Source organism: Calypte anna, chromosome 1, assembly GCF_003957555.1.
Source record: "Calypte anna isolate BGI_N300 chromosome 1, bCalAnn1_v1.p, whole genome shotgun sequence".
In the NCBI taxonomy this organism is placed as follows: domain Eukaryota; kingdom Metazoa; phylum Chordata; class Aves; order Apodiformes; family Trochilidae; genus Calypte; species Calypte anna.
In genome coordinates this window covers 122874499-122898064 of record NC_044244.1, presented here as the reverse complement: position 1 = coordinate 122898064, position 23566 = coordinate 122874499, and the positions used below count along the sequence as shown (strand labels likewise).

The 23566-nt window shown below is 38.5% G+C and overlaps 2 protein-coding genes across 2 annotated transcripts in view; one reads left to right on the top strand and one right to left on the bottom strand.

Moving 5' to 3' along the window:
• Positions 1-412, bottom strand: part of CTPS2 (CTP synthase 2) — a 69582-nt gene extending 69170 nt beyond the window's left edge. Inside the window, exon 1 of the mRNA XM_030469117.1 lies at positions 304-412. The gene's annotated coding sequence lies outside the window, so the exon portion shown is untranslated. The remainder of the gene's footprint in view (positions 1-303) is intronic.
• Positions 413-593: 181 nt separating this feature from the next.
• On the top strand, positions 594-21241 carry SYAP1 (synapse associated protein 1). The gene is made up of 9 exons (XM_030461197.1): positions 594-904; positions 4754-4872; positions 7072-7138; positions 8782-8855; positions 10462-10601; positions 11492-11637; positions 15397-15455; positions 16435-16582; positions 18097-21241. Exons 1-9 carry the CDS (start codon positions 712-714, stop codon positions 18222-18224), a joined length of 1074 nt encoding a protein of 357 aa, XP_030317057.1. The 5' UTR covers positions 594-711; the 3' UTR covers positions 18225-21241.
• Positions 21242-23566: the final 2325 nt, after the last annotated feature.

Sequence of the window (23566 nt, the reverse complement as noted above, 5' to 3'; positions counted from 1 at the left end):
CTATGCGCTGAGCGGGCAGCACCAGCCGAGCCCGGGAATGAATCTCCCCCGTCGTGCCCCGCCCCAGCACCTCAGGGCAGCCCCGCCGCGGGGCGGGAAGGGGGTGGGGGTGGCACCCCGACCAGCAGCCCGGGAGCCGGGACCAGGCTCTCCCGCCGCGCTGCGCGACCCCCTCCTGGTTTGCCGTATTGAAGCGCACGCCCAGGGCAAGGTTGGGGGGGGGAGGGTGAGTGGAGGGGGTAAAGCCGACGCCTCCCCTAGAAGGCGAAACCCCGCGGCAGAGCCCCGAACCACCGCCCGCACCGAGCCGCCGGTAAAATGCCTGCGAGGGGCGGCCACTCTGCGGCTTCCCCCTCAGGGAGATCCGAGCCAGCGGCGACGACTGCCGCGGGGAGCCGCCCTCCGCCCGCCCACGCGTCCCCCGCGCAGGCAGGTGGTGGCGCCACGGGACCGGGACGAACCCGGTGTCAGTGCCTGTATTCCAGTCGGCCCCTCCCGCCCCTCCGACGGCGCCGTTCTCCGCACCTCGCACGCCGGCTCCGCCGCCCCGCCTGTGCCCCGCCCCCCGCGGCCCGGTCCAGCCCCGCCACGGGCGGAAGTAACGTATGCGGAAGGAGTGGGTAGCCCAGGCTTCCGCGTACACAGCTGCTGGCCTTCGGGCGTCGGGTGTGACCGTTAACGGCCGAGTGCGGCCGCCGCCGCCCCCGCGCCATGTTGCGCGGCTTGGGCAGCTGGCTGGGGCTGGAGCGGGCAGGCGAGGAGAAGCTGCTGTCCGCCGAGGAGAGGAGCAGGTCCGCGGAGGAGGAAGAGGAGGAGGAGGCGGCAGCCTGCGAGGAGCCGGCCGTGCAGAGCGAGGAGCAAGTGGATTCGGAGGCCCTCCTCAGCCAAGCCAAGGGACTCGGCAGTGAGTGTCCTGCCCGCACCCACCGGGAGAGCGGGACGGAGGCGGTCCGGCACCTCCTGTCCCCGAGGCACGCCCGCACCCGGCCAGAAAGCAGCCCTTCCGCTGCTGGCCGCTCCGCTCCCCCCCGGCACCCAGGGCCGCAGCGGGGAGGTGGTGTGTCCCCCTTCTGACACACACACACAGACACAGACACACAGACACACAGACACAGACACACAGACACACAGACACAGACACACAGACACAGACACACACACAAACACACACACAAACACACTGCTTCTGCCGTCCTCATGGGAGGAAAAGGCTTGGGTGGAAGGATGGCTTCTCTTATTGAAGGGCTTCGTTGAGCCTTGGTATCTTCACTGGCGAGTGCTATTGTGGTTCTATTTTTTTTTTTTTTAATATTCTTAGCAAAACTTCCTCACTGTGATGAGAGCAGGATAGCAACTGAAGAAGTGAAAGTAAATCAGTTTAATGCATACTACGTAGGGGAGAAGTTACCTGTATTTATCACTGTCCAGTCAACCAAAGCTTTTGTTGAACTAAACAATTTGTTGAACTATTTGGAGACCTTAGAGCTCTCTTCAGCTTTCTCAAGGGAGGTTGGAGAGAGGAGGGAAACAGCCTCTGCTCCCTAGGGAACTGTGATAGAAACAGAGGGAATGGGATAGAAGCTGCACCAGGGGAGGTTTAGGCTGGATGTTAGGAAATATTTTTTCACTGAGAGGGTTGTCAGGCATTGGAATGTCCTGCCCAGGACAGTGGTGGAGTCACCATCCCTGGAGGTATTTAAAAAGCAGACCTGTTCCTTAAGGACATGGTTTAGTAGTTAGATTATGGTGTTAGTCAAAGGTTGGACTGGGTGATCTTCCAACCTAAGCATTCTGTAAACAGTTAAAGATAGATTATGAGTTAAGCATGTTTATTCTCTCATCAACAAATGTAAAAGTCACTTTTCATCTACATAGCTATAACTTCAGTGCAGCTTGTATACTGAAGCAAAATAGGGAGCACGAGCTTGAAGTGACCAGAGTACTCTTTAAGTAAAAATAACTAAATTTTAAAAATTAAAAAAAAACAAACCACCAGCTCTGAAGCCTGCCTTTCCAGATGGAAATGGTAATTCAGGGCTCTTTAGCTAGTATGGAAAAAAGATCTCATTGAAAAAGTGTTGAAAGTCATTCTTCCCTGTCCTTTTTTTACTTATGTTTTCAGATATCTTTGTTCAGATATCTCTTTTAAATGATGTTTGTGAACTATGGCATTCTTTTCTAGTGAGTAGGTTTTCATGCAGCTTGTCCAATCTCTTTCATAGTTCTGGAACTATCCCATATAATTGCTGAAGCTTGACGTTTGGAACTTACTTCATTTTTCTGCATTTTTGAGATTCTCTTCAAATAGTAGTTATTAAGAATATTTTTTAAGTTGCTAAGAATTCTGTGCACAGGTTTTTGCCTCACTGGAGATAAAAAAACTAATTTCAAAAAATATGGATCAAGTACACGGCTGCAATTGTTAGTTCAATCTTCCTCAGAGCTGTTACTAAATGAACAGCATTTTTTAAAATATCTGTTCCCATGTTACTGTGTGAGGTACTTCATAAACTGGTGTGGGGTTTCTGTGATTTTTCTTTTCCACAGAAAGTAAATCTGGTTTGATTTTCTTGAATTCATCTGTAATGAGGCACAGTGTAATTTGCTATAGACAAGAGTTACTATTGTAGATTCATTGATAAAATTAATCCTAAATATGGCTCCATACTTAATTAAGTGTCTTTTTTTTACTGGTGCCATGCAATTCTGGATCAGTATCATCTGAAGGATTAGTCTGAAATTATATATTCACTGTCCTTTGGTTTGGGCTATTTGAGCTGCAACAAATTATCCATGTAGTTTGGTCAACTACTTTTTTGGTAGTTGTAAATCAATCCTAATCTGGTAATCAAGTTCAGGAGGGAAAAAAAGACTGAATTTTCAGAGGAAGAGGATGTAATTGACTGCTACAGATATGAAGGTCCATCCCATAGTTTGCTGTGAAAGTAAGACTTTGGTTTAGTGATCGAGGGATTTACTGTCTGTAAGAAGTAAGAAGACAGTGGTGGAAAGGCTTTTTTTGTAAAGATTTAGACATTGCTGTTTTAATATGTGATAACTCTAGAAACAGCTGCATGAGCAACAGCCAGAGTAGCTGTGTAGAAAGATTTTCCTAGCACATTTGAATTTTACTTGCATTACTTTTTGCTCATAATCACATAATTTTAAAGGTTAGGACAGTTTGTCGGTATGAAGTAATAACAGTCATACTGCTAGATACATATTCTTACTACAGACATAGATTTGTAAAGGGGAGGTGAGGGGGGAGTTGTAAACCTATGTGGTCATAAGAACATATAATTGTTTTTCCACCACAAAGTATTTTTCCAAGGATAAGCACTACCTCTGATTGAGGATTTGTAAGTAACCCTGTTCAGAACAATATTTGTCTTAAAAAGAAAAAAAAAAAAAAAAAAGGCATTTTGCTCTTATGACTTGCTTCAGAGCTTTCTGAAGCCACTTTGCCCAACAGTATCAAAATATTGCATGGCAGGAAATAGGTGAGAACCTTTTGCAGCTAAAACAAATGAAACATTTGTAGCATACATATGAAGAAGTTTCCAGGCATACATTAAGTAACCAGTAAAAGCTAGTAGATAGGAAACAATCCAGTAGGCTGCTGTTTCCCCTTCTGTCCCAAGGGAGACAGTGTATATAATACATCTGTATCTAAGTTGTAGAAGATAGGCTGGTGGGTTTTGCAACCTAAAGCATGTGAGGGTTTGTCTAGCCTGATAGCAGGTATTTAATATGCTAGCAAGTACCTGAAGAAAGTTTGTTTATTACCATCCAGTGGCTTATAAATGGAAGCTATGGTAAAAAAAACTGTCTGGCTAGACTGCATTTGTTGGTATTGATTTGATCTACCATTAACGATAGGATATTTTATATGCCACATTGTATCATAGTGTATACTGTGATATTACAGTAAAATAAAGCTGATATTACAGTATAATACTGTTGTTGAAATGTAATAAGGTGCTTGTGACATCATGTCATTTTCTGAGAAATAAACAATACCAACATTTATAAGATCCTTTGTAAATAAACTGATACTTTCTGTTTCTGAAGTTTTTTGATAACATCTTGCTGCTTGCAAGTTTGTTCTTACTAACTGAAAATGAACAATGCTGGGCAACTGTCCATGCTACATTGTTCTTTCCCTACCACCTTTCTTTACTTCAGCACAGCTAAAATAAAAAATGCTAGGTAGTCTTTGATAATATTTGTTACTGCTGTTCTGACTGCACATCTTCAGAAAAATGAGCAAGGGAGTTTTGCATGGTTCTAAGAAGAGAAAGACAATGAAAACAAAAAAGGGCAAGCATCAAGAGCAGGCTTTAATCTTCAAACTTCTGAAGCAATCTCAAATATTAAAAAACAAAACAATTCCCTTTCAGTACTGTTGCTACATTTACTTTATTGCTTAATATCTCTGAAACACTTCAATGAAATTAAGAAAGTTACATTGCTTCAGCAGATTCATTGGAAAGCAAGCAATATTTCAAGGACTTTTAGGGATGTTTGACTTGGTAAGTGAGGTTCATATATGTAAGTTTGATTTACAGAAAACAGTATGAACTGGAAAAGGATTAATAGGATTTTAGGAATTCTTTTAGGCCTCAAGCTAGCTTAAATGAATTTGAAAGAAGATTTCAAGTAATGATCCAAATATCTAAATAGAAAATCTAGTAAGATATGTAAAGTTTGCAAAAAGATCTTTTTCATCTCCTTCTTTTCTCATCTGTGAAAGGTTACCTCTTCAATTTTGCCACTGCTGCTACAAAAAAGATATCTGAATCTGTTGCTGAAACAGCACATACAATAAAGAAGTCTGTGGAAGAAGGAAAGATTGACAGTATCATTGACAAGGTATTATGTTTCTAAGTACTTGATCTGAAATGTCTGCTTGCTTACTGTTGTAATCTGGCATTTGATAATCTTTCTTTAGTCTGGATTTAGGAATCATGTATTTCAAGAGCTGGTATCTCCTATCATGATAAATTATATGACTGAAATATTTATTCAGGTTAAACAGGCTGAAAAATGGTCACTCTCCTTTACTCAGTAATATGTTCCATTCCCTCAGGATGTAGATACACTGGAGAAAACTGGAGGGAAATAGGAAGAATGCTGACATAGGAGGAAGGGTTGGAAGAGTTGGTAGAGACAGGAGGTTGGGGGATGTATGAGAGATCCGTGGGATGGAGTTTTTTCCCCAGTTTATTCAGGTGGAAAGGGGAATGCCATAACCTGCATCTTAAATGCATCTTTGAAGCAAGTTTCAGAATTAAATCATCTTTGTGGATATTGTATACTAAGGCTCTAGAGCTATACAGATATGGGTTTTGTAAGACCCAGTGAGTTAATGAAATAGCTTACTGTTGTCCTGTTCTTTTCCTTGGCCCTCCACTGCCACTTACCTCTTGTTCTCCCTGTTCCTGTCTGGCAGCTCCAGTTGCTTACCTTGTGCCAGCAAGTGTTCTTCCAATGCTTTAGGTCATGAACTTGGCATAAAGTTTGGGGTTTTTTTAAGAAAAAAAAAAAAGCCAGCACTCAGTGCTATGTAGTGTTCTGTGGTTTTTAGCAAGGGTATCTTGGAAGGAGAAGTGAAAGGGAGCTAGCCAAAATCAACCCAGTTGTAGTTGGACTGTGCATCCAGGAGTGTCCAATGTGGAAGATGCTGCCAGACCCCATCTCCTGTTTTCATGTTGTCTTCCAAATTAATCATCAAATGACACAAATTCCTGTTAGGATCGAATTTTATCTCCAGGTTTCTGTGACTTTTTAGTAACAACTGTCTATATATAATAGCAGGGTTTTATTTTCCTGCTACTGTAAATTAGAGACTTAAGATAATTTTGATCCCCATCAGAAAGGAAAAATAAAAAATATTTTTTGGTAATTTAATATGCAAATAGTAATGCTCAAACTGCATGGGCAGGAATACCTTCCACTAGACCAGGTTGCACAAAGCTTTATCCAGTCTGGCCTTAATGATAAATGCTGCCTTGACTAATAAGTTTACGTAGGGGAGAAACAGATTATAGCTGTATCATAGAAAAGGTTTTGTCTTACACCATACAAATTATTTTAGTCCATAAATACCAAAAATTCCTATAACTTACAACCAGGAGGAACCACAGTGATCTATTTGTATAACAGGCACCACAGTAGTTCTCTCTACTGATGTTAATCTTAAATTGAAATGTGGGGTTTTTGAAAGGAAAAAAAAGACCTTTCCAGGTGTTTATGAGGATTTAGCTTGAAAACTTTAATGTTTTTTGGCACCTTGTTAAGCCACAGCACTCCCTTTTTTTTTTTTTTTTTTTTTTTTCCCAAGTGGTTTAATTATTGGTTTCTGTCTTCCTGGGTTTTATCTCTACTTTCAACTACAGAACAACATTTGCATAGTTGCTTCTAGATTATGGCATACCAGCTTCTGAGACAACTCTCTGTTTTTTAAGACTAAATTCACTATAGGATATTTCTAAACATATATTTAGATGAAAATTTGTCAACAACATAAACATACTGAGAGATATTTCAGACAGATTTTCCTTCTGAAAATCATGCTTTAGCAATTTTAGTAGTACAATTTATTACAGTGAATATATTTCTTAAGCAACTCTTGAAACTTACTGCAAGGCTAAGGACAGCTTTAAGTTTCTAATGTTTCAAATACATATGTAAATAGGCTTAAGCAGTTAGTCTATGTTTTCTGTATGTGATATGGTAAAGTGGTAACTGTATATGCATAGCATCCTGATGTTCAGATAATCAGCAAAGTTTTTCCTTTTTTTTTTCAGTTCCAAGAACTTGAGAAAACTATACATAAAAACATAATTTTGAAATCATCCACTGTAGTTTAATCTTTTAGAGGCAAGATCAAATGTTTCAGTAAAGAGGAATGTGTGATTTATTAGAAGTACATTTAATTAACTTACAAAAAGAGCCACCAGGCATGTAAGGATATGACACTACACTGTATTTGAAAGCACTTTCACGGTGAATGTGACACAAGAGGAGTGATTTTTTTTTTTAATTGTGATTCCTTAATTTTTATTTTAGACAATTATTGGAGATTTTCAGAAGGAACAGAAAAAATTTGTCCAAGAGCAGCAAACAAAAAAATCAGGTAATATATGATTTTTTGATAGTGCATAATATTATATAAGGTTAAACTTGCTGGAAGCTGGATAATTGAGCCATAGCTAAACCTAATCTTATCAAAATTCTATTTAATGAAAAACATTATGGTGGAATCTAACATTTATTGTGGAATGGGAGAAGGACATTTTTAGGTGAGGCTAGTATTACATTATCTACTTCTTTCAGATTTGCCTTTTTCAGCCAAATTCAGCTTTATGAAATTAACTCAAAGTTTACTATGTTAGGAGAGCTGATCTCTTACTGTTTTGACTCTGAACCCTGTATATTTATTGAAAATAGGCATGCTGATTACCTTTCAAATGTTACCAATGATGTCACATTTTCATAATGAAATTAAAAACATGGGCTAGGGTTTGCACTGTAGCATTTAATTTGTTTGGGTGTAGGAGTTGCTCTGCTTACATTAAAGACATAATTGCTCTTTTGCTTTCCTGTAAGTCATTTGCTTTATAATTACCTGTGATCTAAATCCTTTGAATTACCCATCTGTTTACTATTGACATCAGTGGATCTATCCAAGACTTGAAAATAAACACAATTTTTTTTTCTATGTTGTGTTTCATCATTGGCTCTAATCTCTTTTAGTGTGTTACCTGAATACAATAATTTCTGGTAGCCTGAACATTTAATGGCTCTATTGTTAATCTTGAAAATGAGCTGGTTTTTAGTGGGTTGTGATACATTTTTTCATACTGTCTGTAGTTAGTATGTTAATCCTGTTTCTTCTTGCAAGACTGCTTATTTGGTCACATTGCCTGTATTTATATCTTTTTGTCACTTTTGGTAAACTTGGGCATCTGTTAATATATTTCTACAAGTTTCCTGAAAATAAGTAGCTAGGTTGATGAAATAAGGAGTAACAGATGGCCTAAATGAAAGGAGCATTAGCATCAGAGGTGAATCCATGTGGGTGAAAGATCTGGCTGATGTCAGGTGCATAGGCAAATATGCAGTGGTAGTTTTAAGTGCACAACTATTATTTGTTAACTGGTACACATGCATCATAATGTCTGTGTGGGCTAAATTTCTCTACATCTACAACATGCACTTTGTACAGCCTACACAACTATTTTGGAAGTATCTCTAAATCTATACATCAGCTGAACTCAAGTATGCTTATTTACTGTATAAGGTAATGTATAATTAATTTATAACTTATCTTTCTCCATCATTAAGGAATTGGTGTCTTTTGGCAGTTAGAAAATTAATGCAGTATTAATTATTTTCAAAACTTAATTTAGACAATGTTTATATGTTTACAGTGAATCTAGAAATTTGTATTTGCAGAAAGCTTAACCAGTTATATGGCACTATTTCAGTAAGTAAACTCAGAAGCAGCAAGTTCTGACTGAACAGACTGCAAAGAAGCTACAATTTTAGTTTTACAGTAACAGAGATCAGAGAGCATTTGTTATTTTTTTTATGTCTGATAAGCAAAGATAAATTCTTTGAGTTTCTCTTCTGTATCATGAGCTTAGGTTAGGAAAAAGAAACAGTGAATTGTCTTGCTTGGGGTTTTTTTGTCATTGAATGTTACTCTATGTAAGGAGTTTTGAGTTTGTTTTTTTTTTAAAGTAATACTCATGCAATTCTTTTCCTCCTTTACAGAAGCAGCAGTTCCTCCCTGGGTAGACAGCAATGACGAAGAGACAATTCAGCAACAAATACTGGCCTTATCAGCAGTAAGTATTTTGTTTCTTGAAAGATTTGAAATTTTCCTGTTAGAGAAGTTAAAACTTGTTCTTTTCTGAAGTAAGTTAGACTGGCATTATTAAATTACGTATTTTCATTATACTTCTTTTAAAGCATCTGTCACTGCACTGATCAGGTGCAAGTATACATAGAATTGTAGAATGATTTGGCCTGGAAGGAACCTTAAAGGTCATCTATCTAGTTGAGCCCTCTTGCAATGAGCAGGGACATCTTCAGATAGGTCAGGTTGTTCACATTCTGTCCAACCTGACCTTGAAAGTTCCCAGAGATGAGGTTTCTACCGTGTTTCTGGGCAACCTGTTGCATTTTTTCACCGCCCTCATTATAGAAAATTTCCTCCTTATGTATAGTCTGAATCTGAATTTAGTTTAAAACCATTACCCCTTGTTCTGTCACTGTAGGACCTCCTAGAGTCTGTCCCCATCTTTCATATAGGCCCCCTTTTAAATACTGAAAGGAGAGTAGGCTTTCTTTGACCTTCCTTTTCTGGGTGATGTATCATGTTATTCTTTGCAAACCCCATTAGTGCATGATCGCTGCAGCCCAGGCTGCCTCAAGTCTTGATGTCACTGATTCGCTCACTTGTGTTGCTGATCATCAGGTCCTGTATTGCATCCTCTGTGGTAGGGGTCTCTATTACCTGGCTGAAGAAGTTAACCTCAGTGCACTCCAGGAGTGTCCTGGATTATCTACATCTCACCATCCTACTTTTTCAGCAGATATCTGGGTGGTTGCAGTCCCATGCCAGGATGACGGCCTGCAAGCAGAATGCCTCCTGTAGCTGGAGTAAGAAGGCTGTGTCTGCAGGCTCCCCTTGATTGGGCTGCCTGTGGTAGATACAAACCACAGGGTTCCCTCTATTGCCTTGTCTCTTTTCAGCCTGCTTGTGGCTATTCTTCAGAAGCACCCCTTATCACTCTATCTATTTCTGGATATAGAGGGCAACACCTCCACCCTTCTTTCCATGCCTGTCCCTTCTAAACAGCCTGTAGCCTTCAATAGCAACACTCCAGTCATGGGATTCATCCCACCAAGTTTCAGTAATGGCAACAAGGTCATAACTTTCTAGCAGCACTGTGGCTTCCAGGTCATCCTGTTTGTTGCCCATACTGCATACACTGATGCAAAGGCATTTCAGCTGGACTGCTGGTCATGTCACCTTCTTAGAGGAACACCTCTTTATTCCTTTGAGGTATTTCAGCAGTGTTTCCTGATTGGTTTCTTTTGCTTCGGGAACTTCTGACTCACCTCTGTAAGACTTCAAGCGTGCTGCAGTGTAGCCAGCAACTGGCTGAGTCCCCTTGCTAGCACCCCATCCCTCTAATCTTAGCATGTCATCCCACAGCTTGTCAAGGGCAAGCATGATATTATCCCCCTCCCTCTTCAAATAGTTATTTCAGTAACAACTTGAGACAAACTATACCTGCAATATATTTTTTGATTTTTATAAAGCCTTTACAACTTTGTGATATGATAGAATTATGTAGGAAGTAGGATTGTTTTGCTGGTCTTATGTGTGAAATATGATAACCTTTTTCTGATACCAGTTAATGACCATAATTATGTTCTTTAAAGGATAAACGAAATTTTCTGAGGGATCCTCCAGCAGGTGTGCAGTTTAATTTTGACTTTGATCAGATGTACCCTGTTGCAATGGTGATGTTACAAGAAGATGAACTTCTCAATAGGATGAGGTTTGATCTCGTTCCCAAACAGTAAGTAATTTCTGCTGGTAACTATGTAAAGTTGCACTTTTAATATGTCTGTAAATATTAATAAATTACTCCTTTTTCATTTTACTTCCTTTAATTCTTTGTGTACTTTCTCTTTATGTGTTCCACGCATTTCAAATGTGTGGAATATGCCAGGTACATTGCAATTTAGCAACCAGAGGAAAGAGCAGAAGTGATCTTTTAGAAATTCAGAGCTAATAAGGCCCTGTTGACTTCAGTGTGGGAGAAGCCTTAAATTTTTTCATGTCCAGTGTGCTAAATTAATAGAAAATCTTTTTCCCAAACAAAGGAAAATGCAGCAACAGATCTGTTGGTGCAACTGACACCCCAAGAAGGCTTGAGAGAGTCAGAGGCCACATGGAGAGATGGTGAACGAATGCATCACAGAAATCAAGAAAAACTGTGTTTGAATAGGCAGTGGGAAAAGCTCTGTATTGTAACTGCCTTCTAGTGGGCCTAACTAAAAGATCCATAAGGTCTTCGCCCCAACAGTTAGGCTGTTCCAGTATGGTTTCTTGATCCAAGCTTTCTCAGTGCTGTTCTCCTTCCATGCCCCATCCCAGACTGTGCTCCTAAAGCTTATTTTGTAGTTCAACATTCTTGTTAAGTAGGAATGCAGTTAGCCTTTTTGTAAATAGGTAACATTTTTGGTGGTGGTGGTTGTTATTTTGAAGTCCATTGTAACTGTCTTGCATGAGATTAAGAATTTGTACAATGATGGATTTTGTTTTTTATGTAATTATATATATATAATGTATTTATTCACAAGGCAGCTATTTCTACTCCTTCTCTCTGCATACTTAATTTTATTTCATTGCTAGATGGTAAAAGCCATATTTCCAATTTTAGTAATCAAAATCTGTTCTCTCTAGCGTAAAGGAGGAGGTGTTCTGGAGAAATTATTTCTACAGGGTGTCCCTAATTAAACAGTCCGCACAACTCACTGCACTTGCAGCTCAACAACAAGCAGTAGGAAAAGAAGAGAACAAAGACAGAGAAGAGGATAGTGAACTGAAAGGTATGGAAAGGATTTGTTTTAGCACAACTCATGAAGTTAGTGTCATGTGTACTGACTGCATACATCAGGGGGCACTGAACTTTTTTTTGCATTTCCTACTTGCTTGTCCAGATGGGGAAAAAGGGGACTTCTAGTGCTGTTAAACCATTTTCCAGTTTCAGACAGCTTTGTCAGAAGGGCAGAAATCTCAAGAGATTAAATTTTGTACTTGGCTTATAACAATTTAAGATCAGGAATGATCTCTGGTGTGCTTTTTTGTCTTGTCAGAAAGAAGTAGGTGGTACCTTTGGTTCAGCTGCTAAGAGGTACTAGCCAGCCCAGCCAGTTGGCATATGGTTTGCTCTTGTTCTTTTGCTTAGGCTTCAGGCCAGGCACAGTTAAGGCTGTGGAGGTAGAATTACTCTTGATGATAGAGGGACAGACACATGCAAGGCATGGAATGGCATGGAGTTTATTATAGAATTGGTGGAAGATGGGGACATGGAGGCCTGAGGGGATACCTTGAGGTGAAAAAGCCACTTTAATGCAGGTGTCTTCAGTTACACTGAAGTAACTTTCACGGTTTATACAGATTATTCTTACCCTCTTATGAACCACTGGGCATTTTTATCTGCATGTGAACAAATTCTGCAAGCAGGAATATATGTAGCTCTCCTTTTAGTTCTTGCACTACTAATGATCCCATCTTTCTAAACTTACCTCAGGTTATCATTTCACCTTTTTCATTTCTTTAAAGACTTCTCACAGCTCTTTTGCATAACTTGGTAATTTTTTTACACAACCTGAACTAAGGTTACTCAGGTGGGTCTTGGCTTCTTGGATGCAGGTAGCTGGATCTGGGGGCGAATCAGGGGATGCAAGAGAAATAATAGAGTCAGGCTTAAGATATCTTTTAAAAAAGAACTCTAGTGGTTTTCTCAAGGTTTTTTTGTGTGCCTTTGCAGTCAGTTTCCTTCATTCTGTTTCTCCAGGTGCATGTGTTAGTGTAGGCAAGGTCCCCATCTCGAATGAATGTAGTAGTTTTCTCAGAGTTAAACTCCAAGCAGTGCTGACAGTATGGTTCACTGCAGAATCTACTTCAGACCTAGAGGCTCCAATGATGACTTCTTTTATCTAGGACAGTTGTCTGCTGTGCCAAAATGGTCTTATGTACAATCAAACATTGCAGCATGTCCCCATATTAAACAGCATTCTGTCCATCACAGAAACACCACACATGCTATTTCAGCTTCGTAAGATTAAAAGAAATCATGGCCTCACTTTGAGCATATTACACAGAGAACAGAAGAAATCTAGGCGAAACCCATGTGAAGTGACACAGGTCATGTGCCCTCCAGAGGTTCCTAACTTTTGAGGAGAGAATTGCCAGCCTGCACACACGAGTGGGCTTGGGGACCAAGGCTCCCTCCCTGGGAAGACTGGCAAAGATAGTACAGAAGTAGCACAACATAAACGTGTTTACTACACTGATGTAATTGTTTTGGTCAGTATAATGCAAAAAACTGTTCTAAGCAAAGGAGCACAGAACTTGTGTTTGGGGGTTTTTTTTTGTACCTTTAATTTAAAGTGTATGCAGGTTACTAAATGAAGTTGAGATTACATGATAGTAAATCTTCCTACTGTTTTTGTAGTTTTGTAAGTATGTTGTTTTCTCTCCATAGTGGAGAAGAACAATTGAGGAAATGTGATTATGTGGAAAAAAACTGATCAGTTGTATGGAAGCTGAGACCTTTTTTTTTTCCTTGTGAGAAAGAACTGCTCTTAACTGTACTACACTTATTCTTTCACTACGATAGAAAGCTCTTGTCTTTACCTTTAAGTGCAGACTGTATTCAGGCTTGTTCCCTACTTACCTGATAGTGTCATATCAATTACACACTCCCACCATATTCAGGTCCCATTTTTTGCAATTTTCTTTGAGCAAATTGTGCACCCTCTGCAGGTGCCATCAACTCAAGAAGACATTGGAATTGTCATGATTTTGTAAACCTTTGCACCTAACTGGCAGATAAATAGATTCATCTAATTTTAATTCTTTCTTTAATTTCTTTAATGTTGGGGGGATTTAATCTTTCTTGGATTTCTTTCCCCCCCCCCCTTTTTTTTAATTATACCACCTGATAGGATTATATTATAGACTATTAAGAGTAGCAGCTGTCTTCTGCTCTTGTTGCTGAAGTGCCTCACAGTAGGTCTTTCAGTATTGGATCCTTTTATTTGCTACTGTTGAAAGACTAGTAGCATGAATTCTTCCAAAAGGTTATTTCTTCACTGTTGTTTATCAGCATACTCTCTGCAAAGTCCATTTACTACCAGTGTGCTATGTAAGATCTATAACAAAATGCCAAGTTCTAGTCCATCTCCAGGTGTTAGTAGCTGTTTACTTGGGAATGGAGTTACCTTGGGGGCAGAGATCACATCAGCAGTGAAGTGGATGTTGCCAGGCCAGTAGATCCAGGACAGTGCTTAATGGTCTGATAGTCAAATCAGGCTGGTGCTTGGCCCAGCAGAGAGCTGCTGTGGCACTTCTGCATGAGGGCAGCAGATGGAGCTTGAGGCAATTCTCTTGCATGGTGCTTTGGACACCTGGTGCTGAACAGCCAAGAGTTGGTGCTCTGTTCTAAAGGCTTCCCAAGCAAGGAATGCTGGAGCCTCTTTGGCTATGGTGTTGGGTGCAGCAACTGATCCCCTAAAGACTGGGAAGAGGGAGAGAAGAGAGAGGATGAGACAGAGCAGTGGGCATTGAGTAGATGAGCTGTTTAAGCAGTGACAATTAGGGCAATTTTCATTTGAGCTGTTCTTAATTTAAAACATTAAACCTGAAAAAATTCCCCCTTCAGCAAGTGCTGAATAAGCAGGAAGGGTCCAGCTGAGCACACTGCAGTAAGCAAAGCAGCATGCTCAGAGATGCTTTGCATGTTTAAACAAATAGAACTGCTAAGCAAGCACTCCATCCCTACTGCAACCTGACCAGTATGATAATTGTTCATGCAGTCACCTGGATCTTTATTGTCTCTCCTCTGCCCAGCCAGTTGCCTGAGGAGAAAAACTTGGATGTTCCTTTACTTGCCAAGAAACAAGATCTGTCCTTGCTTGTAAACAATTGTTTTCCTCCTTGCACCATGCTACTAAATACAGAATGCACAGTGAAATTTCTTAAAAACTGGGAACAGGTTCTAGGGTTTCTGTTCTTCAGTGACTTCCTTTGGCTGCATGAAAGAAGGTCAAGTTGTGGTTCACTCTTCTTGAGTGTATTTGGGAGTGTGTACAGATACGGTCTGGTGTACATAACAGCTAATTAGTGCTCCTGTCATTAGTAGTACCCAGCCAGGGCATTTTGGAAACTTCTATGATAGTCTGTAACTGGGTTCATGCCCAAGTCTATATCGTTGTAACTTTAAAGATGTTGTTATATGTGTTGCAATCTGTGTTTTATAAAAGCCATCTTTCAGGTTCCAGGCTGTTCCTTTTTACATTGTTCTTTGGATCATTTTGAAGAGTAGACAGGTTCCTGTGATGTAATTTCAGAATCATAATGAAGAAAGATTGCTAAATTTGCCTTAATTAATAAATAGGAAATTGCTTCTCTATTTTGCTGTTGAAAATGTTTGTCCTATAGCTGAATTCAGACTCTAGCCACTAGGATTGATCAAAACTTAAAATACAATGCTTCTTGTACATTTAATGACTATGCAGATTAAAGGAAATTTTTATATATTTAATTGTAATTTGCCTTTTTTTTTTTTTTTTTCTTGATAGAAACAGTACGGCCCAAAACACCACCTGTTACAATAAAGCCACAAATAAAATCTCAAGAGGTAAAAACACTGTTATATTTTGTCTGGTACTAAGTATGTGAAACTGATACTTAATCAAAAGGATGCATAATTACCTACTATGTTATGCTATGAAACCATAACAATATAGTATCTGACAGTTGTAACCTGTTCCTCTTCTGCTGTGGTATTAATTTTTAGTGTGTATACTTTAAACTAATTTTCAGTAGAAAAGACAGACTTTTGTCTGAAGAATACTTTCTTTAGTCTCCTTTAGTTAGATTAGAAACATGTTTATAATCTAAAGCGTGACATTTCCAAAATGCTGTAGAAGGGTCTCATTGTATTCAGGGATGAGTGTTACCTTCAAAAAAATACAATCTTGTGCCATGTGTTGCAGTTGCCAGGCTTAAGCATCAGAAATCTAAATGGTGCCTTGCAATAGCAACATTATTTTATTGCAACAACAAGAAGAGTTTTGCTTGATACTGCAGAAACCTTTAACTTAGACACAAAATGACCCTTGTTCACTTCTGGATTGTAAAATCAGTGCCAGAGAACACTCTTGGCAGAAGTAGAGCTGTGTATTCACTTGCCAGTAATAATGCAGTAGACTAAATTAAGGTAGAAAGATTTCCAACAAACAGTCCTCTCTCATGTGTAGAAAACTGCTACTGAATTGTGGTCAAAACTTAGTATGAGTCTTAGGTACTGCTCTAAATTGTTTATGAGCTTATTGTTGTTTCTGAAGATTAGAAAAACAATTAAACTTCTTAACACAAAAGGGAGTCCAGGATGAAAAGCAGATAATTTTCAGTATAACTGTCTAACATTTTTGTTTGTGCTAAAATATTCCTAAAGGAAAAAAAGCCCATAAAGAGAAGTTGTTGCAGAGTAATGCTTTTAGTTTGTTTCTTTGCTGACTCTATCTCAAAGGCAGTCAGTCGCATGAGTACAAGTACGTATTGGTGACATTCTTTCCCCTTTTTGGATAAACTTATACAAAACTGTCTTGCTCCAGGATGAGGAAGAGATTTCCACGAGTCCAGGTGTATCAGAATTTGTGAGTGATGCTTTTGATGCCTGTAATCTGAATCAGGAAGACCTAAGAAAAGAAATGGAACAACTGGTGCTAGACAAAAAAGGAGAAGAGACTTCAGTAGTAGAAGGTGAAGCTATTATTACTTTTTGTATTTTAAATACAGTAATTCTAAGATAGGTTGATTTAAAAAGAAATTACTGTAATTCAGTTTTCAAAGTGTATGAAACTACCTGCAATGAAGTACTGCAGAAATTAATGATAATTCTTACAACAGTCAAACCACATCTTATACAGAACGTTAGCCGTGAGTTTCAGTCCAAAGAACCTAGCAGTTTTTGGGTGGCTCTTTTATGAAAATGACAGGTGGAGTATTCTTTTCTGTCTACCTGCTCCTTTCCCTGCCTTCTCTTTCTTAAGTCCTTATGTGTATGAATATTTCTTTTCTAATTTGGCATCCTTGCAGGTACAATACAGTATTTGGAAGTTGAGCTATGTTTTCGTCTTGTGACACCAGCTAAAAAGGCAGTATCTGCATCAGACTGAGCTTGCAGATACCTCTGCTGTAGAAGTTTTACATGCATTTGGAACAGTTAAAATTTAACAAATAGATTTGAGAATGATGAGAATAAACAAAGTGGGGCTTCTACTTCATTCAGAAGAATTGCTATCAGTGCAAAAAGCATCAAAAAACTCAGTGATGATGTGGCTCCAGCCACACACAGTAAACTATTTAATGAGAGGATATTTGTATCAGTAGATGCTTATCATAATACAGTTTACAGAATTCATCTTACAATATGTTCTGGATGTTGCTGAAATCTTGTTTTCTGAAATTTTTTTCTTTCTATACGTAGCCAAGCTTGAGGAATTCTTAAAAGTAAAAGTGGTTCCTTACATCTAGCTTTTTGATGGAAGTGTTTAGATAAAGTCATTAATGTGTAATTTGTTCAGAGAAATCTCGGCTGGCCTTACTGACTTGGACTATGGAATTACGTACCTTCGTATCTAGGTTGAAGTACTAACATGTAACACATAAAACACCCATCTCCTCCCCCATACTCTTGCATATGATAGGCAGAGCTAATTAAAACAGATTAACAACACAGGAATGCCTTCTGACTCATTTTTTGCCCTCAAGTATGAAATATGGTTACCTTTAACCTTGATTAAAGGAGCTTGCTTAGCTGCAAATCACAGTGAGAATACTTACTGCTTTTTTTTTTTTTTTTTTTAATTATCCACAGTATTTGGTCTTGACTCTTTTTGTAACAGTATATTCAGCAAACATAGGAACTTAATTTTTTTCCAGAGATTTAAAAGTACAAAGGAAGATTCAGTTGATAGAAGACTGAAAGACTGTAGGCAAAGAGTTTGTGAATGGATGCTTTTTAGAAGTGAGCTGTCTGTGTTTTATATTTTTATTATAGTATGTACATAGGAACACAAGCTGGTGTATTAATTAATCTCTGTGGTCAGTAAGATGATGAAGTTTCTGATTGTGAAGTTTATTTAATTTTTAAGAATTGTCTATAAAGTCCAAGGACTGTAAGAGAGTTTCAGTACAAATTCATATAGGTTTATATAAATAAGCAACATTCTGTATTACTGATTTAATTCTTACACATCATTTATCTCTTGTAGAAGAAACTGCTGATTGGGAAAAGGAATTACAACAAGAGCTTCAGGAGTATGAGGTGGTGACAGAATCAGAAAAGCGAGATGAAAACTGGGATAAAGAAATAGAAGAAATGCTGCAAGAAGACAATTAAGCATTTTCACAAAATCACTATAACCCTAAGCTTTTCCTGAGGACTGCCGTGTATTTCTGCTTTCATATTATGCTTACAAAAGATCTTCAAAAGACATTTAAGAATCTAAAATCATTATAATTCCCTATGGGGATACAACCAGTATTTCTGTTCTTTATATGAGCAGTTTCTGAACTTCTACATTCTTCAAAAGAAAACTTTAAAAAAAAAAAGATGAGACAGACACTGCAGACTACATGTCTTAATTAAAAGTGATAACATTACATGAGGCAACAGTTTAGTCTGAGGGATTTTTAGGTGATCAAGAAGCTCTGCAAATAGATTTCTAAATCTAAGAATATCAATTTGTTGGCTTACAGACTTCTGTTTGGGATGTAAAAATGGAGTTGTACGTAACTTTGTCCTTGAAAATAGCTCTCTCGTCACATTTGCACTCTGATCCCTGTATAATCTGTAAATGTGTACTATTTTAAGGTACTTGTAGCTATTAGCTTTCATGTGTATTTATCTTCCTTAATGTGTGTAGCCAAAGAATTTATAGAAGACCATATCGGATAACTTCTGACAATTTATTAAAAAAATACTAATTTAGACTCCAAAGGAAGTACTGATTAATTATTGATCAGATATGATTAACTGGCAATCATTTAAGTATTTAAATAAGAACAGTCTTATTAACTGCTTCAATTAAACTGTTGGTTTGTTTTTTTTTTGTCAAAATATCATTTTAAGGTCCTTCCTTTCCCTGTAGAGAAAAATGGTTTAATGCATTTAATGAAGATCGTTATGTTTCCATTTGATTTTGCTGTCTAAGTGAGAGGAAATTAAATGTTTCTTTTTACATGCTGAAACAATGTTAAAACTTTGGCTGATTTGGACATCTTTATTAAATACTGTAGATATGTATGAAATTGGCTCTTTATTTGGAGGGAAGAGTGAGGTGCAAACATATCTCAGACTTACACAGATTTCAAAAGTATACTTTGTCACAGTGCTGAAGACAGAATTTCAAGAAAAAATAGTTTTCTTTAAAAAATTTTTTGCTTCTTCTTCAGTATCTGGATGTTTTCAGTAGTTTTACCATTTTGAGTATGTATATAAATGAAAATTTGCTATTCTATTTGTTATCTACTTCATAAACTTCCATGACAAAATATTCTTTAAATTTCAATTATGTAGGAAAAGAGGTGAAATTAATTACATAGGAAACATTAAGCACAATTGAATTGTAGGCATGTTACAAGCAGTAAGCTCTGTCTTAATTATATAATTCTGCAGAAAACTTCTGTAAAGAGACTGAAAACATTATAACTGTAATTATTCAGTCAATATTCATCCCGTGGGAACTGGAAAGAGATAAGTAGTTTTAACTGCTGCTAACTGTAAGAAAGGATTATTTTAAATTGTCTCAATTAGCAGCTTAGAAAGCCCTCCTGTATTTCTCATTTCATGGAAAATGAATTGTTTGAAACTACATTTCTCAAATTAGTTTCTTTACTACTATATGCTTTCTCAACTACAAATCATCTCGAGCTTGGTTTGTATTTTATAGTGGTTCTCACTATTAGTTAATAGATGCAAGAGAAGTTGAGGTCAAGGCCACAAAAGTTTAAATCTGTTACATTCATAAAGATCAGACTATTTAAAGCTTAATGTTTACTTTTGACAAATAACAGATGTTCACAGATTTAAGCTGGAGACATTAGGATCTGTCTACTGTAGTTTGACTCAACACCTTTGAAAAAGATGGGTACTTCTATTCTGATAATAGCAAATCTCCCCAAAATGACTCAGAGCTAAAAAATGCTGCTCCCCATGTCCCCTTTCTTAAAAACCACTTGATCATTCATAGTGTTTTTGAGATTTATGGCATGCATATTTGCATGGTGTTTCTACATCAAGCTGCAGCTTTTCTGTCCATGTAAGCATAGCCTATATAATGGGTATAGGTGTGAAGCTCCACCTTTCATAAGAGATGATTCCCTACATATAAAACTGTAGATTTTTAATCTTATGAAAAGAAGATATGTCTTAAAAAACAAACAAAAAAAACCCTACAACACTAATTACATTTGCATTTAAGAAGGCAATAATGTAGCAAGGCTTAATCTGACTGATCTCTGGTAATTAAATTCTACTCTTAATATTCTCAAATCTGCATATCTAGTTTTAACCTGGAAAGCTAAGTAAGTTTTGTGTAATCCTGCACAGTTTTCAGGACAGATCTGTGCCTTTCATTTCATTGCTAAAAGTGCCAATCGGGTTTTATTGTCCATGGAAAGAGGCAAAGTGTCTGCATTACACTTGTCACAGGAGCAGGAGATGAATGCAGGTGACTTCATGTTCATGGTGGATTTTATTGGCCTTAGTAGTCCAAATGTGTCTTAATAATGTATTTGATAAGCAAGTATGCTGGAATTTTCTTATCATTCCAAGCACTGGGATGGTGCAGATGGTAAAGTCCAGCAAAACAACAGTATCAAGGACAAAATGGAAAGAAACCAATAATGAGTGTACATTCCCAACCTGTGGACACAATGTAACAGAAAATGCAGTTGTTCAAAACATTAATTAAAAGCAAAAAAAGAAAAAAAATCTCAGTAACTTTCTTCTAAGAAAACTAAACTTGCAGATCTTGAAATTTACCTCTGAGGGATGGGGAAATAGTTCCTGGGATCCATTTAGGTTATCTTAGAGCAGTGATACCACCTTCTGTGATACCAGCATCTCCAGTTATACTGTGTACCAAAGCATCCTGTTTTCTAGCCCAGCTGCTATTACTTAATATGCATAGGGAATTTAGGAAGAAGAGGGAAGAGCATAAAAACCTGGAATAAAGAAAAGTGTAGTTAAAAATATTCCTCTATGTTTTTATTAAATTATTTAAAGCTGTTCTCTGATGAAAAAAAAAAAAAAAAAGTTAACCAAAGCTTTCAACTTCCTGATTGTTTTCTGTAAACTTTAAATTTCTGTAGTTTGTCACTTCAGTTGGTTCATAAAACTATTTTTGTCCTTGCTGTTTGGTTGTCTTGGTGTTTGTTTGGTGGGGTTACATATATGGTACTAAGGTGCAGGATGTCAATTTTAACCTCATGCCTTTAAAGAATAACCCTCAACACAGAAGCATAGCTCCTGACTGTGAGATGCATCCTTGAACTGTTGGCCACTCAGATATTATTGACTTTTCCTTTGCAATAGGTATTACATAAAATGGAACGAAGTGTGTCTGGTTACTCACCAGTGCACTGCCAAACAACAGCAGCCACCTCAGGCCCTCAGCTCATGAGCTGGGTACAGAGTGATTGGAGAGCAGCCAGGCAGAAAGGGACCTGGGAGTCTGGATTGACAGGAAGCTGAACATGAGCCAGCAGTGTGCCCAGGTGGCCAAGAAGGCCAATGGCATCCTGGCCTGTATCCGGAACAGCGTGGCCAGCAGGTCCAAGGAAGTGATTCTGCTCCTGTACTCAGCACTGGTGAGGCCACAGCTTGAGTACTGTGTCCAGTTCTGGGCCCCTCAGTTCAGGAAGGATATCGAGGTCCTGGAGCAGGTCCAAAGGAGGGCAACTAGGCTGGTGAAGGGACTTGGGCACAGATCCTATGAGGAGAGGCTGAGAGAGCTGGGGCTGTTCAGCCTGGAGAAGAGGCAGCTCAGGGGAGACCTCATCACTCTCTACAACTCCCTGAAAGGAGGGTGTAGCCAGGGGGAGGTTGGTCTCTTTTCCCAGACGACTTTCAACAAGACAAGAGGGCATGGTCTTAAGTTGTGCCAGAGGAAGTTTAGGTTAGATATTAGAAAGAATTTCTTTACGGAGAGAGTGATCAGGCATTGGAATGGGCTGCCCAGGGAAGTAGTGGATTCTCTGTCTCTGGAGATATTTAAAAAGAGACTGGATGTGGCACTCAGTGCCATGGTCTAGCAACCGCAATGGTGGTTCAAGGGTTGGACTTGATGATCTCTGAGGTCCCTTCCAACCCAGCCAATTCTATCTATTAATTCTATCTATCAATTCTATCTATCTATCTAACTGTACCTAGAGTCTAGCTCAACAACTGGAGTGTCAAAACTCACACTGAGAATGGTCTGGGTTTCAATTCAGCAGAAGTTTAGAATAGGTGCTGCGTGGCCTGATCCTCTGTATCTCATGAAGTTCTGATTGATGTCTCTGTAACAACAACTGGATAGTAGCCTAGCCTTAATGTTACCCATTAGTAGATTTTTGTTCCAAACTGCAAACTATCATTCTTTTTTCCTTTGTTTAAAAAATTAGGGGGGTTGTGTTGTGCTTTTTTCTTTTTTTTTTTTTTTTTTTTTTAGACAAGATGACAAGTAATAGAGAACTAATTTTGTGATGTATTTTTTTTATTGTATTGAGGTTAATTATTTCCAAAAGCAATTCCTACAAAAATGTCTGAAGATACATTCGTTTTCTTCATTTTCTTCTCGATATAGCCCAATAATGGCTCTATGTGTATACATATGCATACATATAAATGCAAACCCACATGTATTAGGGTGTCTAAATATATTCAAAAATCTTGTACTTTTCCTTTACAGCTGTTACGTTTAACTAGATACCATTGTGAGAGGAGGAGCATCCAAAATAATTATCATTAACTTGTCACTCTATCAATTTTAATGAGACAGTGCTTTGCAGAAATTATCTTGAAGAGTGAATCACTAGCTTCATTCCATAAAAGCCTGGACTTCTTTATGGCACAGACTGGAAATGTTTTTCCTTTGCTCATTTGGGGATTCGTGAAGCTATCACAAACCTCTCCAGATATACTTAATCGAAAACTACCTGGGCAGAAAGTTTACTTTTTCTCAATATGAATGATCCCAACAGGGCAAGGAAAGACAGAAAGAAAATGCAATTAGTTAAGTGTTATATATAAAATTAAAAGAATAAAGATTTGATACCTCCTTTGATATATGATGCTATGAAAAAAGCCATGTTTACTGTGGGATTTTTTGTATTGGATGCATGCACAAAACCTTAATATTGCGATTGCTTTTATTTATTTGTTGTCTTAAGCTGTGTTTTCCAGACTCAAATGTGAAGGTTTCAGAGCCATATAAAGCTTTAGTTTCTCTGCATTTCCTACCATTCCTAAGGAGAAATAATGACCTGCAAATAGATTGCTCCCACCCAGTTCCTTGTCCCACTTACTTCAGAGATGTTTTAATGCTGGCCATGTGCCCTTTTGTGACTTTGATGCCTGCAATTTGAACATCAAACAGTTTGGCTTTTGCTTCATCATCACCATCTTGTAAATCTGCACCATGTGTAACAAGACTTTCAAGCCCATCCTGTGTTGGGTGGATGAAAGCGCTGCTGTAC